The sequence below is a fragment of the Trichosurus vulpecula genome, chromosome 5 (assembly GCF_011100635.1).
Source record: "Trichosurus vulpecula isolate mTriVul1 chromosome 5, mTriVul1.pri, whole genome shotgun sequence".
NCBI lineage: Eukaryota > Metazoa > Chordata > Mammalia > Diprotodontia > Phalangeridae > Trichosurus > Trichosurus vulpecula.
The window spans coordinates 183438380-183456289 of NC_050577.1; the positions used below are offsets into that span (position 1 = coordinate 183438380).

At 36.8% G+C, this 17910-nt stretch overlaps 1 protein-coding gene across 1 annotated transcript in view; it reads right to left on the reverse strand.

The window, feature by feature from the left end:
* The window catches only part of LOC118849782 (solute carrier organic anion transporter family member 1B1-like), a 101064-nt gene that overhangs the window by 55151 nt on the left and 28003 nt on the right, over positions 1-17910 (reverse strand). The window contains exons 3-6 of the mRNA XM_036758749.1: positions 9548-9689; positions 5693-5825; positions 767-888; positions 388-534 (exon numbers count right to left, since the gene is read on the reverse strand). Coding sequence (XP_036614644.1) covers positions 388-534; positions 767-888; positions 5693-5825; positions 9548-9689 — 544 coding nt within the window. The remainder of the gene's footprint in view (positions 1-387; positions 535-766; positions 889-5692; positions 5826-9547; positions 9690-17910) is intronic.

Sequence of the window (17910 nt, forward strand, 5' to 3'; positions counted from 1 at the left end):
AGATTGACTTGATGAGCTGAGATAAAATCAAGAAGATGGGTCAGGGAAGAAGGTGAGGTAGGATTAAAAAAATGCTTCTTTCTAGTTGTCCATATAGGGAAAAATTGATAGTTACACCTCTTATAATTTTGTTCTTCATTATTTTAACTACCTAAATGTTTCTTCATTTTGTTTGGTAGTAAAATAATTTAAATACTCCTCATTATTCTGTACAAAATATTCCCATACTAGTTTTAGGGATCAAGGTTTAAATATTAGAGTAAGATAAAAGCTGTCTTTTTCAAGTCTGGAGTGAAGTGAGCTAATCACAACGAATAATTTGATGATTTGCCTCTGGAAGAAAGGAATAGAGTCAAAGGATTCAATGTGGCCAAGGATGTACTTTACCTATGTAAAAAGTAGAATGTCCTTCTTTAGCAAAATTATCAATGTATGTGATTCCCAGGGGTGTAATCGGAGTTTCCCCAATCCCACGTAACATGTTTCCCAACAGCACATATGTCCACATGGGTAAACCAGATTCATTTTTGCAACCTTTGAACATAAGAAGTTTGGTTTGTTAACACGATATTCTTATCCACTTAATGTTATTGTTCTTCTTAAATGTGTTTATGTTTCTTTAATTTGACCTTAATTTTATTAGTCCAATTAGATGTTGGATATATTTTTTATAGTCAACTAAATAATTTACCTTGGGAGAAAGAAATACATCTATCCTTGAAACACTTTCTTAAAATTTATTGCATTAATGATCATTCATGCTTACCTGACTCTAATAATACAGATGATTTGTTAATGGTAGTTGAATTGAGATCAATTGAGCAAGGAGTGTATTTTTCTGTTGAGTTCTCAAATGACTTAACATTTGATGCTGAGTCATACCTGTAACTATGATAATATAATTGAAATATTGAAGAAAGCATTGCCAGATAAATTATTCTTATTTTACATGCCATCATCCTATAGAACAATTTTATAATGCACTATTTTCAGTAAACGGATAATGGTGGATAATAATACAGTAGGAATGCCTACCAGGATTAAAAATATAATCTTTTCCCTGTAGAACCAGCAACCAAGTGCTAAAAGAAACCCTTAAACACAATTAAAGGGATGAAAAAATTCTATTTCTGTTGTGTTTGTGTGTGTATACATATTCCACTTGGCGCATATAAAAATGGAGCCAAAGACATCGATCCTCATTGCTTATTATAGGAACATATTATTATCTATGCATTAAACTGATCAGAAAGGCAAATCATAGTCATTTAGTCATCAAGGCAACAGAGTAGTTGTTGTGGCTAGATTTCACAAATAACCAGAAGGTAGAAAACCATAGAAAGAAAAGGAAAAATACACAAGTACAATTTATTTTACTTGATGTAGGCCAATTGGACATGACACCTTCTGCCCAAGAGTTGAGGGAAGGGGGTATTTAGAGTGACAGAGTGACTAATGGATATTTGACTCAATTAACCAACACAAATTTATTAGTAGCTACTATATGTTAGGTATGGGGAATACAGAGGCAAAAATGAAACAATTACTGTCCTCAAGGATTTTATATTCTATTAGGGGAGGCAACATGTACACCTAAGTATATTAAAAATATACACAAACTATGTATAAGATAATTGTGAAATGGAAGAGGAAGGAACTAGTTGCTTGAATTCTACCAATTCTCATCATTCAACAAACATTTAACAAACATGACTGCACATAATAAACATGGCAAATCATTTGACAAACATGATTGCACTTCCCACAATCAGAGTCTAGGAGAGGGGTTGGGATGGCAGTGAGGTGGTGGTGGGTACACATCTTATGTTTTTCTTATAGAACTAAGTTTTCTATCAATAAATGCTGTATTTATACCGATTGTTCCTGGCCTTTGAAATCCTGAAGCAGACTAACAGGTTTATCCTGATTTTGACATAATTTATGTCAGGCAATGTCATAACTACCTCCCCTAAAACAATACCCAATTCTCTTTAATGCAAGACAACTTTTGACTTTTGACTGAACTTTTCACCCTGGGTAAGATACATGCATCTCACACACATGTGTATATTTGTTTGTATGTTTATGTACATGTGTATTCAAGCATACATCTATATGTGCATTCTTTGGAACCATGTTCTATGGTCTTCTAAGACAGACACTCTATAAACTTCTTTGTTAATCCATTCTAGTGTCTACAGAAACAATGATGGAATGTGAAATATGAGTCTTTCAATTTAAGTTTATTTCTTCTATATCAAGGGTCTCTGAATATAATGTTTTGATCAAAAGCTTTCTATGGTATTTACGTAGAGGGCAGCATCCAAAAGAAAAGGAAACAGCATTTTTGTTAAGGTAAGGCTGGGTAGATGTATCTGTATTCACCTAAAAAGTGTTTATTCAGTAATTCGTATTCCTTTAGAGGAAGTTATAGAGGCCAGTGGACAACATAAATATGTTTAAGTTTAAACATTACCATATGTTAAAAGAAATTAAGTATTATATATTACTTTACCATCCTTTCAATCATCCACAATTTCTAAAATCTTCAACTTCTGTCTACTGGATCCCTTTATGCTATCTTTAAATATGACCATATCTGTTCCATTATAAAACAAGCAAACAAACAAACAAAACCCATTCATTGGAGCTTACCATCCCTTTGAGGCCTGCTTCTATGTCTGTCTCCTTTTTTCAACCAAACTCCTAGAAGGAGCTGTGTATAGTTTGTGTTTTCAATTTCTCTCCTCCCATTCTCTCCAAAACTCCCTGCAAACTGTCTTTGGACCTCATCAGTCATTAAGCTGCTCTCCCCAAAATTAACAATCATCCCTTAAGTGATAAATCTGGAAGCTCTTCCCTAGCACTCTTCTTTCTTGGCCTGACTTTGACATTGTTGATGTCTCACCACTCTTGGATAATCTTTACTATGACTTTTCATGGAACTATTTTTCCTGTTTCTCTTTTCAGTCCCCATGGTTGGTTTATCATCCATTTATTCCTCTTTTTTCCTCTTCCTATAATATTCCTTTTTTATACTATCATCAGCTCCCCAGGATTTGTACCCCCACTTCAATAGTCCTTCTCACAGAGACTATGGATGCTGTTACCGTATCTGTAGGAGGGAATGAAATCATGGGGAGCTAACAATTTAACCGTCATTTGTGAGCAGTACGTGATGAAGATGGAAGAATAACTTTCATTCTTGAATCTGTTCGAATTGTCTTGGGTGGAGAAAGAGACTATTTGAGCACAAGGAGAAGGGGCTAAGAGATCTTGCTCCTTGAGAAACAGAATTTTTTGATTGTCAAGGAGAAAGTTATTAAGATATCTTAAGAGAGTTTAATCATCTCCAGAGTCAGTGTTTAGAGATATTCTTGATATAATCATTCTTACACTGTTACATTATAAATAATGACTGATATCTTTGTTTTATTCATTGCTACACTGTGACTAAATCATATACATATCGAATAATTGATATTTTCTAAACCTAGGAAATTTTTAAAAAATTACTATATGTGGAGAGATGAGCAAAAGCTTATAGGAACACTGGTTTCTCCAAATTATTAAATAAATAGTATAGGCTTGGAGCAATTTATAAGGAAATAGAAGATAGCTTTTGATTTCTTTAGAATATAAGGTGAGAATTAGTTAAATATCAAGTGAAATAACATGTAGAGAAGGGTAGGCCTACCTAAAATCTGCTACACGTTAGTCATAGCCTCTAAATACCAGTGATAGGTTTGCCACCTACATGCCAAAGACATATAAATATATTCAATCTCTCTACTGAGCTCTAGCCCTCCACGATCAACTTTCTATTGAATGTTTCAAATGGAATTTCACAAAGGAACCCCAAACTCTACATACTCAAAATAAAAATTGGTAACTTTTCTCAAAAATCTTTTCTCTGCTGACCTTCCTTATTTCTGTTGAGGGCAGTTTTCACATTTCCCACATTTTCTGCTGTAATTGAGAGTGTGCTATATTTGAAGCCAAGAAGAGGTTGATACCTACCTCACTTAGTAACTATTTGGTCCTCGGTAGATCACTTAAAACTTAATCTGAGCCTCAGTTTTCTCATCTAAAATATATAAACTATAATAGCAACTCAAGATTATTGTGGGGATCCAATGAGATAATATATTTAGAGTACTTTTTGTACCTTAAAATGTGATATGAATTTCTAGTTACATCCAATCAGTTGCAAAATTTTGCCATTTCTATTTCTATAGCTCCTTTTTTTTCTACTCAATGAGCTACCACTTTAGTTTAGGCCCTCATCACCCCTAATGTAGGTTATTGAAACGGTTTCCAATTTGATTTTCCTGCCTCAAATCTCTCCCTCCACCTATCTATTCTTCACACTACTGTTACTCCCCTATCCAATAAACTCTAGGGACTCCCTAGCATTTTAAGGATAAACTACAAACTCTTATGTTTGACTTTTAAAATCTTTCAGAGCTTGGCACAAGTTTGTCTTTCTAATTTTGTCATATATTACTCTCATTTCCACCAAACTTAAATTCTCTTTTACTCTCAGATCACACTCCATCTCCCTTTCTGGGACATCCTCTATATCAGGAATATATCCCCTCTCTCATCCATCTTAAAGAATCTTTCATTCGGTTCAACTTGTAACGCAAATATCACTGTGTACACTGTGCTTTTGCTGATCTCCTAAACTGCCAATGGTCTCACTCCCAAACTTTCTTGTAATTACATTAAACTTATTTTGCATTACTTATATTTGTACATGTTGCCTCTGCATAATAGAATGTAAGCTCCTTCAGGGCAGGAGCTCTAATTTGTTTTTTTTCCTTGTTTTTTATATTCTCTATGTAAGTATAATTCTTGGCACATAGCAGTGAATAATAAATGATTGTGGTTGATTGATTAATTGATTGACTTACAGAGCCACTAATTCCCTTTGTTAGGGATATATATGTTTTGCCAATAGGAGAATATTTTCCAAATTGTTGTATCTCACTCACTGGGGCTTCTTAAGGCACATTAGTGTCTACATATTGCAATCCTTCATTTGAAAGTATTCCCCAAAACTTCCATTGAAGAAAATGTGAAACTTACCACAGATGTATCTGTCAATTTCACACATAGAATGTTAGAGATAGCAATAATTTTAGAGATTATCCAATTACCTCATCCACATTGCCCTTTCTTTCTAATATAAGTAAAATATTCATTTAGTTAATTGCAAATAAAACTCCTCAACTAATGCTTTTTCCCCTTACCCAAATGATAAATTCTACTGTTTGTTATGGAATCCATAAAAACAGACATGGAATATATAAGATGAAAACTTATAAATTTTCATTCACTTTCCTGTGATTTCTCAAACCTTTTTGGTTGTTGTTCATAAGCCTATATAGGTTGTAAAAGCAGCTGTCATCTATACTAATGTATGTGGAACATTTACACCACATTTTCATAAACTTGGAGAACTTTCTGAGTAAGAAATTGTTTTGTAACTAGTCTGAAGATTTGGCATTCTGCTATATTTAAAAATGATTATTGCTTAATACTTAAGGCAGTAAAATAAACTGGAGAAGGAAATGGGAAACCACTCCAGTATCTTTGCCAAGAACACCCCAAATGGGGTCACATCAAGTCAGACATGGCTGAAACAACTGAACAACAACAACAACAACAAAAATTGTTAAATACTTACTATTCCATGAAGAAGTGAGGTGATGCAGTTAAAATACTTCCAATTCCCATAACTAAACACCCAATTCCAATTAATCGTGGAATGTGTGATTTGGCTCCAAAATGACTTACCATTGTTATCACCAGTAAATTGCCTAGAAGATGATAAATTGCATTTCAGTATAATTTATTCTCTAAGTAAAGTATGACTTGACCACTTGTTATGTGAGACCATTGTATTTGGTAGTCACTGGAAAAAGTACAAATAAAAAATAAAACGTGTAAAGTATTACCTCTGTTCTCAAAGAACTTAGAATCTATTTGAAGACACCAAGTGAACATAAATGAAATAGGAAAAATGGTTAATTGTGTGGCCCTAAGTTCAATAGTAAGACTACAATAGTCAGAATCCGAATAAGAGAAAGGATTCATGGAGAAGGTGAAACTTAAACTGAGTGTTGAAAGTATAATAGGTTTTATTTGGAGACAAAAGAGGAAAGAAAACCAGTGAAGGTTCATGAAAAAGATGAGAATGAACATGACATGTTATTTATGATAACCAAATGATTTACCTGACTGTGAATGAGGAAGCTATTCCAAGACAATAACTAGCTTATGTCTAAGGATAGACTAATACAGTTGGTAAATTTATTACAGAAAAATCCACAGGATTAATAGCACCAGAGTAGAAGGAAAGTGTAGTTGGAAGTGGAAGAAATGCCCAAATAGGACAATCTACTGAAAGAGCTTATTTAATCTTTAGAAAGAAGGAAATCCTTCCACAAGATCTGATAGCTGGTGTGTTGGTAAACAAAATGGGCTCTTAGCATTCAGTTCAACCAAGTGCCCTTGAAGAGTTTGCCCTTTGTTTCCTTGATTAGATTGAGAGTCCTTGGTGACCTCCTTGCCTTATGGGAGGGCCTAGTTTACACATGAGTTTGAGTGACATGTTTGGGACATTAGAGGCTTTTAGACCACGTGGGTTTAAGTCGCCTCTTTGTGATGATTTTAGGTCATGTGGGTGAGTCACATGTGTGACTTGACCCTGAAAAAGATATAAATCCAGGGGTTAGCTTTCTCTTTTTTGGAGCCCTTACTCACAGCCATGGTGGCACACGTATCTCTGGGCTGGCCCTTGTTATGAGCTCCTGGGCTGAACCTAGATGTTGGTAACTATGAATTGTATTTGGTCTGTCTGTCAATGTTTGTAATATGTTTGTATTTGCTCTGAAGTTCAGGGTGCTGGCTTTTTCCCCTGAACTAAGCAAATGGTATTTGTATGCTGCATTAAAGTAAGCTCGTTAACCCTTAATGTTGCTTTCCTTACTAAGGCAGATCAAAAGAACCTGGGCTTTTGCAGCGTGCTGGTAGCTGGCTTGTTGTTGGGCTTGTGTTGGTCTTTCACCCCCACAACAGCTGCTAGCCAGATTGTTGAAACAGCTGGGGAAATTATTGCTAACTCTATAATTTCCTTGAAGTAAGAAAAATAACTAGAAGAACAATTTTAAAAGGACGAAAAGGGCTTTTAGCCATTGCTACGAAGAAAAAATGCTAATGACAGGTCAGGAATTACAAAGACTGGGGTATTGAATATTGTGAAAAGGAAAGTAATTTTTCCCAATGAAACTAACATTTGCATTCGTGGCTATAGAAAAAATATTGTCAGAAGTCCAAGGAAGCCTTAAGGTGTGAGCATAGTCATCGTACTGTAAAACATCTTTTTTTGCAGAAAAATTAGGTATCTTTTTTGTATCCAATGTTCCATATTTAGATTTAGATAGGGTGAGACTGAAATAGAGATGTTCAGGGTGACTGTAATATGAGCATGGAAATCAAATGTTATCTAGATTTGTGAAGCAGTCAATATTCAAAGCCTTTGGAATAAGTAAGTTATCCAATGAAGATAGAATAGTAAAGAATTGAAGAGGAAAACCTTTACTTGAAAGACAGGACAAAGAAATGAAGTAGACTATAAAGAATTGTCAGAGAGAAAGGATGAAAAACAAGGGTGTTATAACTTCCTAGAATTCTAGAGCTGAAGTCACTTCACATATCATCTAATCTAACCCCTTCATTTTATAGATGAAGAAATGCAACAGAGATTAAATATTACTTGAAGTCGCAGAATTGGTTCTTGGCAAAAACTTGACTAGAACCTAGATATCCTGATTGCTAGTGGCATAGTCATGTACCATATGACTAGTTAAATTTTAGGAATGAGGTAACTTGTCACCAATGTCAAATATATGGCAAAAGTTAAACAGGGACAGAGCCTTGATAGCTCACTTGGCAGAGGTTTAAATCTGATGTGTGAAAAGTAATTGTTGAGTTAAATCTGATTGAAAAGCAATTGTTGAGTTAAATCTACCTTGGAGAATAGGTCTACCTGTAAGTTCTAATAGATGAAGTTACTGACGTAGAGTTTTGAGACAGCAGTTACTCGTATAAATGGCAAGTAGTAGAAAGAACATTAGAGCACTTGGAGACTACAATCTGCTTCAGTGATCTGAATATGAAGAATTAGAGAACTTTTAGTTTAATAACTGGGGAAATAATAATAATAGCTTGTATAGTGTCTTAAGGTTTACAAAGCACTTTAAAAATATCTCATTTTGTCCTTACAACCATCCTGGGAGGTAAGTGCTATAATTATGTCACTTTTACAGATGAGGAAATTAAGACCAACAAAAGTTAAGTACTTTGCTCAGGATCATGCTGCTGGTAGGAGTGAGGACAGATTTGAACACAGATCTTCCTAACTCCAGGTCCAGTACACTTTCCATGGCACCATTTACCTATATTGTTCTATGATTTTGCAATAACTATAGTTTACCTGATTATAGACAAGGAATGAGAATTTGAAAACTAACAGAAAGATAAGGTGAGGTGAGGTCATTCATGGAGACACCTAGCTGATTTAGCAATAAAGGTTAATGGAGAGAGAGAGAGAGAGAGAGAGAAAGAGAGAGAGAGAGAGAGAGACAGAGATAGAGAGAGACAGAGAGAGGGGTGGGGTTCAAAGAGAGACTAACTTTCTGTGAACTGATAATTGCGGCTGACCAATTAGTTTGACAATGAGAAGCTGGAGTATTACCTGTACCACCTGATGTTGAGAAGATAAGGGAAAAAATGGGGATTTTATACCTGATTTAGAATCACAGAATTAGAAGAGACCTTAGAGGTCATCTTGTCCAACCTGAATAAGAATTCTCTCCATCATATATTTTACATAGTCTATCCTTTGCTTGAAGATGTCCAGTGAGGAAAAGACCAGTCGTCTCCTGAGGCAACCTAATCCAGCTTTGTATGTTGTAATTGTTAGGACAGCAATTTTTATATCACTACTACTTTAACATTTTCAAAGTTTATTTAAGAAGTCTGTCAGTAAAGATGGAGAAATATAGGGAGGAAATGGGATAAAATAAAGAGGCTTTGCAATTTGTTGTCAATAAGTGGAATGCCATGCATATTTGATGGCAAAAATTACAGAAGAGAGACAGACAGAGAGACAGATACAAAGAGAGAGACAGAGAGATAGAGACACAGAGAGAGCAATGTCAAAGACTCACTATGAAATTAGACAGCAATTAATTTGTTAGAGGTCAAAACTACAGTTATTTTTTCTTCTTAAGACTAGAAACCAGGGAAAGGGTGGGGAACTTGGGGCCTCAAGGCCAAACCTCTAGATTTTCAAAAGCAGCCCTTTGACTGCCTCCAAACTTCAGAGAACAAATCCCCTTAATAAAATGATTTTTTCTGTAAAACTTGGACTCAGTTAAAAAGCTGCACCCAAGGACATAGAAGGCTACATGTGGCCTCAAGGTTGCAGGTTACCCACCCCTGGAATAGGTATTGATTTTTAATGAAATAAAATTACCTATTTCAAAGCTTCCATCAATTAAACCAGCTTCAGAGGATGTTATGCCAAATCTTCTTTCTATCTGAATGATGGAACTTTTCGTAACAACTGCTCCAAGTGCTTTGCAAATAAAACTGAGTGTCAGGGCCACCATGAACATCTGTTCAAGGGACAAAATGGAAAGGAAAACATGGTTGAATAAAATGGCAGAAGTGTTTCTGTGTTAGTATATATGAACTTAAGGCAACCTTTACTTCTTTCAAAATATGGCATTTATGTTTATTCTCAAAAGTGTGCTCAACTTTCATAAATATTACATTTGTCTTTCTCATAATTTTCAACCTTAGAATAAGATCTCAATAAAAGAATGTTAACCTTACCAGCAGCATTTCAGCATAGGACTCCTTTCACTCAGGTTTTACAACTTCCCTAGGCAGAGTTGCCTGGGTGATGACATTTTAAAACCAATTAATGACCAATTCTTAGGTCCATCATTAGATGACCTAAGACAGCCATGGAAATAAGCAATATTTTCTTCCCAACATCCAATGTATTAATAGAAGCTCACAAGTGAAGGGCAGAGAAGCAGCTAAGCTGGCTTAAAGACAGTAGTCCTAATCATGTGTTTAACAAGGAGCCAAGAGATAAACAGGCATTTGTCTATGGCTTTATTGAGGGAAAATTTGTTAGGGGAGGTACAAAAGGTTATGGTTCGATGTGAATATCAGATGTGGACACTGAGGGAACTCTCTCAGTGCTATTCAATATACGTCCTTTTTGCTTTCCTGTCTGAAGGACCACAGATTGTGTGTGTAATAACATATTTCCCTGCTAGAGGATTAGGTAAAAGAGCTTGAAAAATGCCCAAGTATTGGCTTATTCAAGAGATTCTAGGTGCCTGGAAGAGAAGAAAAATACAATTAAGGATAAGAGACAGAGAACTGGAAGGATTTGGGAGGCTGACAGATTCAGCTGCCTCATTACGTAAATGAAGAATATAAAGCATAGACAAAGTGCTAGGTCATGCAGATAGTAACAGACAGAAATGGAATTTGATCTAGAAGATGACTAGAAAGAAGAAAGGTAATGAGGGCTCACAGTGTTATAGAACATTAGAACCACAAAGAATTTTAAAGACCGTCCTTGTAGAATCATTTGTAAATTGGAGTCAGAGAGCCTGAGTTCATATTTCTGTTCTATTCCTTAGTACTTACTGTGTGACCTGTAGTAAGTCACTTTCCTTATCTATTCCTCATTTTCCACCTCTGTAAAATAAAAGGTTTAGACTAGATGATCCCTAAGTCACCTTTCAGTTCTACATTCTAATATCCTATGAAAGGAGAAAGAAATGGTGCCCTGGAGCAGGAGAAAAAGGTAAGAAGTTATTTTTTTCTCCAGAAAGAGTGAATACAGTACTTTTAAAATGCCCCTTATTCTCCACAATGCATCTTAAACTTTTCCCCTTCCACTTCATTCTCCATTCTGTTGCCAAAGTGACTTTTCACTAATGCTGGTCTGACCGTGTCATTTCTTTCTCCCCTGGGTGATCTCCAGTCATCCTGGTGAATATCAGGCCACTGGACTCAGATGGCTCTGGAGGAAAAAGTGAGGCTGGTGACCTTACACAGCCCTCCCTCACTCAAATCAAAGTCAACTGCAAGTCATGTAATCATTTTCCTGATGTCATTATCCTCTTCAAGAATGAAGGACAAACACAATCTGTGTGTAACCTCTCCTCTTCTCTCCTTTCCTCTCTTCTCCTCTCCTACTTCAACTACCTTTACGACCTTTGGAACAAGTTGTTCTTATCCACTCATTCTGCTGGGGAAAGTCTTCACAGTTTTGGGGTAGATACCCCTCCCCAACTCACTGACAAGTTTGAGGCCTGTTGGTTACCCTCACCCTGGTTTAGCCCATCTGCCATTATGGTTTATTGGGGTGTGGCCACTGCATATGCTATAATTTCTTGGAGTCACGGGGGAGTTGAGTGCCAGGTAGACTCCAAAGGCTGATAAATAGCCCTGCAAAGGACTCAAAAAGCCCTCACACCGGAGGTGCTAGTCGTCCTTGAATTTCCCATATACCTCTTTCTTGGTGAAAGCCAAGAAAGAGCAGTCTATCAACTAGAATAATCATAATGAGACATTATACCAAAATTTATAGATTCTAGCTAAATTAGCTTGTAGACATAAAATATTATATCACCAAATGCATATTAACAAAAGAAGAGAGGATTAATCAATTGATAATACAATTAAAAATTAAAAGGAAAAAACTAATAGTCTTAAAACAAGTATAAAATAGAATACGTGGAAAATCAAAGATAAGTGTATGGAAAATTACAATAACTGACAATAACACTAAATGGAGCTTTTTTAAACAAAAAGGAAATATTAATGTGATTAGTTAATTTGATTCAAAAAGAGAGAAAAAATTACAGAAATCAAACCTTAAAAAGGATAATTCAAAAGAAGTCAAGAAGTCATGAAAATGCCAAGTGCATATGAACATAAATGAAAACAAATTAAATAGATGAATATTTACAGGAAGATAAAATTCCATAATTAACCTAATCAACACCATACGAGATAAATAAATTAAGCCAGATATATATTAAATTTCTTTTGGAGGTGTGAAACCACTCCTGGACCATGGGGATGTACAAATAAATTCTGTTAAATATTTAAAGAGCAAACCATCACAATATTACATAAATGTTTCAAAAATAGGAAATGAGATCAATCTATAGTCTATATCTTCTTTAAAACAAATGTGTTCTCAAAATTCCCCCAGTGAAATGATATAGCAAAGAAAGAGAACTTTAGATCAATAATAATGATGACTACTCATGCAACTTTGCTAAATAACTAATGATATTTGAAAACCACTATATTTGAAAAAATACCAACCATCAACAAGTTGGTTTCATATTGGGAATACAATAATTGTACAACATTAAAAAGCAATTAGCGTAATAGTAAAAAACAAGAAAAAACCCATAATTTTACTAACAGGTGCAGAAAAATCTCCAAGAAACAACATTTAAGTAAAAAACATTAAGAAAGTGGGCAGAGCCAAGATGGCAGCTGGAAAGCAGAGATTTGCTTAAGCTCTCCCCCAAATCCCACCAAACACCTGTAAAAAATGGCTCTGAACAAATTCTAGAGCTGTGGAACCCACGAAATAGCAGAGGGAAGCAGGTCTCCAGCCCAGGACAGCCTGGATAGTTGCTGGGAAGGGTCTATTCCATGGTGCTGGGAGTGGAGTGCAGCCCAACGTGGGCTATGTGAGGACCAACCAGACTGGGAGTTGGGCTGAGCAGCCCTGAGGGCCATGAATCATTGAGCTGTGGCAGTTACCAGACTTCTCAACCCACAAATGCCCAAGACCATGGAGCAGGCTAGTGGGAAAACTGCTGTATCAGGTTAGAGAGTGGTCCATCCCCAGCCCTAGGGGTGGTAGAGGTGGTGCAGTAGTGGCAGTGGCTCCTTCTGCTGCTTCCAGAGCTCCAGTGTCAGATGCTTCCCAAGTCCCTGGCTCATACAGTGAGAGGAATGAAGCAGCCCATCAGAGCGGGAGTGCAAGGAGCACTTTGCTGACACATAGGCAGGTTCATTTGCTTAGCCTTGCTTGGATCTGGGTCACTGTCCTGTTTGGTAGCTCTTGGGGGAGGAGGAGCATTGCTGTGGCAGAGCTTGTGGTGAGGGTGGAGTAGAAGTAGCTCTGAAAACAGCAGCACTTGGACCCTAAAGCTTGGGACAAAGTACTCTCTACTCTACAAGCAGCCATACCCTGACAAAAAGCTCAAGGGCCAAGTAGTTGTCTGGGAACATGAACAGGCAGCAAAAGCAGACTCAGACTCAGACTTTAGAATCTTTTTTTGGTGGACAAAGAAGTTCAAAACATACAGTCAGAAGAAGTCAACAAAGTCAAAGAGACTATATCAAAAGCCTCCAAGAAAAATATGAATTGGGCTCAGGCCATGGAAGATCTCAAAAAGGATTTGGAAAAATAAGTAAGGGAAATAAAGGAAAAATTGGGAAGAGAAATGAGAGATGCAAGAAAATCATGAAAAACAAGTCAACAATTTCCTAAAGGAGATCCCCAAAAATACTGAAGAAAATAAAACCTTAAAAATAGACTAACCCCAATGGCAAAAGAGCGCCAAAAAAGCCACTGAGGAGAAGAATGCCTTGAAAGGCAGAATTAGCAAAATGGAAAAGGGGATCCAAAAGACCACTGAAGAAAATACCACCTTAAAAATTAGATTGGAGCAAGTGGAAGCTAGTGACTTTATGAGAAATCAAGAAATTATAAAACAGAACCAAAGGAATGCAAAAGTGGAAGACAAAGTGAAATATCTCATTGGAAAAAGCACTGACCTGGAAAATAGATCCAGGAGAGATAATTTAAACATTATTGGACTATCTGAAAACCACGATCAAAAAAGAGTCTAGACATAATCTCTCAAGAAATTATCAAGGAAAACTGCCCAGATATTGTAGAACCAGAGGGTAAAATAGAAATAGAAAGAATCCACCAATCACCTCTTGAAAAAGATCCCAAAATGAAAACTCCTAGGAATATTGTCACCAAATTCTAGAGTTTCCAGGTCAAGGAGAAAATACTGCAAGCAGCCAGAAAGAAATAATTTGAGTATTGTGGAAATACAATCAAGATAACACAAGATAACACAAGGGCACAGGGTGAGTGGAATATGAAGGGATGATATCTAATAAAATAAAATAAAATTAAGGGATGAGAAAAGAATATATTGATAGAGGGAGAAAGGGAGAGATAGATTGGGGTAAATTATCTCACACAAAAGTGGGAAAAAAGCAGTTCTGTTGGAAGGGAAGAGGGGACAGAGGAGGGGAAATGAATGCATCTTGCTCTCATAGGATTTGACTTGAGGAGGGAATAACATATACACTCAATTGGGTGTCTTACCCCACAGGAAAGTAGAGGGAAGGGGATAAAAAAGGGGAGATGATAGAAGGAGGGCAGATAGGGGGAGAAAGTATTCAAAAGCAAACACTTTTGAAAAGGGACAGGGTCAAGGGAGAAAATTGAATAAAGGGGGACAGGATAGAATGGAGGGAAATATAGTTAGTCTTTCACAATATGAGTATTGTGGAAGTGTTTTGCATAATGATACATGTGTGGCCTATGTTGAATTGCTTGCCCTCTTAGGGAGGGTGGGTGGGAAGGGAAGAGGAGAGAAAATTTGAAATCCAAAATTTTAAAAAAAGATGCTAAAAAAAAGCTGTTTTGCATGCCACTGGGAAATAAGATATGTAGGGAATGGGGCATAGAAATCTATCCTGCCCTACAAGAAAGCAAGGGGAAAGAGGATGGGGGGCAGTGGGGTGACAGAAGGGAGGACTGACTGGGGAATGGAGCAATCAGAATATATGCCATCTTGGGGGGAGGGTAGAAATGGGGAGAAAATTTGTAACTCAAAATCTTGTGGAAATCAATGTTGAAAGCTAAAATATTAAATAATAAAATATAAAAAAGAAATGATGAGCAGGAGGACTTCAGAAAAACTGGAACAGACTTATATGAACTGATGGTGAATGAAGTGAGCAGAACTAGGAGAACATTGCACACAGTAACAGCCACATTATGCAATGACTGACCTTGATAGACTTAGCTCTTTTCAGCAATGCAAGGATCTAATACAGCTCCACAAGATTCCTTATGGAAATGCTATCCACATCCAGAGAAAGAACTTTTCTTTTGTTGTTTTGTTTTATTACTTCTTTCTAGTAGTTCCTTCCATTAGTTCTAATTCTTTGTTACATCATGAGTAATATGAAAGTAGATTTAATATGAATGTATAAGTAAAGACTATATCAGATTGCTTGCTTTCTTGGGGAGGGGGAGGAGAGAGTGGGGGAGAAAATTCAAAACACAAAATCTTATGGAAGTCAATGTGAAAACTAAAAATAAATAAAATAGTTACAAGAAAAAAAACATTAAGAAAGATAATAATTAAGGGATCCTTCCTTAACATTATCAAAACACCTCTCTAAAATCAATAACTAGGAACAAAGCCAAGATGCCAGAGTAAAGGCAGGGACTCACCTGTGCTCTCCCAAATTTCCCTCCAAGTAATGTTAGAATAATACCTCAAAATGAATTTTGTAGCATTGGAACCAACAAAAGAATGGGGTGAAACACTTTTCCAGACCAAGACAACTTGCAAGGTCAATAGGAAAGGTCTTTCTTACTAGAGTGAGAATGGAGCACAGTCCAGAATAGGCAGGCTATGCATAGTACAAACCTTGCCTTGCCAAGCCAGCACCAGATCTTCAGGCCACTGAATCTGTGGTGGTGGCAACTTCCACAGGTCTCAGTATACAGATGGTAAAGGTGTAAAATAACTGGTCAGAAGGAGATTACAGGACACCCTTTGCTGGCACTGGGAGCAGGACACTGTTTATACTTCCAGGGCAGAAAAGAGTGCTCATGGTTCCCTAGAGACAAGAGCACAGACCAGAAGAGCACTGACCACACCTCTTAGATCAAACCACCTTGGAAGAACTGAAAACTTACTGAGCCAGAGAACAAGCTCCAAAAAACAGCAGCACTAAAAAAATGAAGATTGGGACAATGCTGCCTTCACACTGGGAGTAGAGCCTGTCTTTAACATAAAGTTAAAAGTCAAGAAATAGGCTGGAAAAATGAGCAAAACAGAAAAAGAAGCTGACCATAGAAAGTTACTATGGTGGCAGGGAAGATCAAAAAACACAAACTCAGAAGAAGAAAACAAAACCAGAGAGACAACATGTAAATCTACAGCCAAAGAAAAATGTGAATTGGTCTCAGTTCTGAAAAAGAATTATTGGAAGACCTCAAAAAGGTTTTAAAAGCAGGAACTTGCTTGAGCTCTCCCCCAAACCCATACAAATATCTGTAAAAAATGACTCTAAAAAATTCCAGAGCAGCAGAATCCACAAAATGACAAAGTGGAACAAATTTTTAGCCCAAGACAACCTTGAAGGTCGACAGGAAAGGTGTATTGTACTAGGCTGGGAGAGGAGTACAGACCAATGCTGGCCTTGCCAGCACAGACTGAGGCCCCCAGCAAACCTGGAGCAGGCCTCAGGGGACTGAATCACTGGCAACTGTGGTGGTTTCCAGACTTCTCAACCCACAAACAACAAAGACAACATAGAAGGTCAGTAGGAAAGGACTGTAAGAGAGACAAGCCCTGGGGCAGTGGAGGTGGTAGCAGCATCAGCAGCTGCTTCTGGAGCTCTTGGCTTACAGATTGTGGGGGGAACCAGTGGCTGATCAGAGAGAGATTGCAGTGATCTCTTTGCTGGTGAGGAGGCAGGATTCTCTTGCTTTGCCCATGCTTAGGTCTGGGGCACAGTCCTAGGTGGCAGTCCTGGGGCAAGAAGGAGTGCTGGTGGTGGAGCTTGTGGCAATGGTGGAGAGGGAATCCTCCTTACAGTTCCGAGGCAGAAAAGAGCACTTGTGGTAACTCACAGACCAGAGCACAGACCAGGATAGGAGTAAATCCCTCTCATTTGATCATACAACCTTGGAAGAACTGAAAATTTATGCATCACTAGAAGTATCTCTGAAAACAACTGCACAAAACCCCTGAATCTTGGGACAGTACACCCTCCATACTGAAAGAAGAGTGCTACCTTAATAAAGAGCTAAAATGTCAAATAATTGCTTGGGAAAATAAGGAAACAGTGGAAAAAAATAAGAACATAGAATCTTACTTGGGGACAAGGAAGATTAAAACATGCAACCACAAGAAGACAGCAAAGTCAAAGCTCCTATATCCAAAGCCTCCAAGAAAAGTATGAAAATTAAAAATACCTAATTAAACAGCAAATTGGGAATTTTGAAAATTGAAGTAGAAATCAATAAAATTTGAAATTAAGAAAACTGTTGAACTAATTTTATGAAAAAGCCCACAATATAATAGATAAATCATTGTTTAATTTTAGCTTTTAAGAGGAGGAAAACCAAATTAGCAGTATTGAAAATTAAAGGGGTGAATCCACCACCAATGAACATAAAATTAAAGCAATTATTAGCAGATATTTTGCCCAATTATAAATCTAGCAATCTAAGTAAAATGGATATTTACAAATAATACATTGCCCAGATTAATAAAAGAAGAAATAGAATTCTTAAATAATTCTGTCTTAGAAAAAGAAATTGAACAAGCCATCAGTGAACTCCTTAAGAAATAATCCCCAGGACCAGATGGATTTGCAAGTGAATTCTACCAAATATTTAAAGTACAATTAATTCCAAAACTATATAAACTATTCAGAAAAACAGGCAAAGAAAGAGTCCTCCCAAATTTGTTTTACAACACAAATATGATACTGATGCCTAAAGTAGGA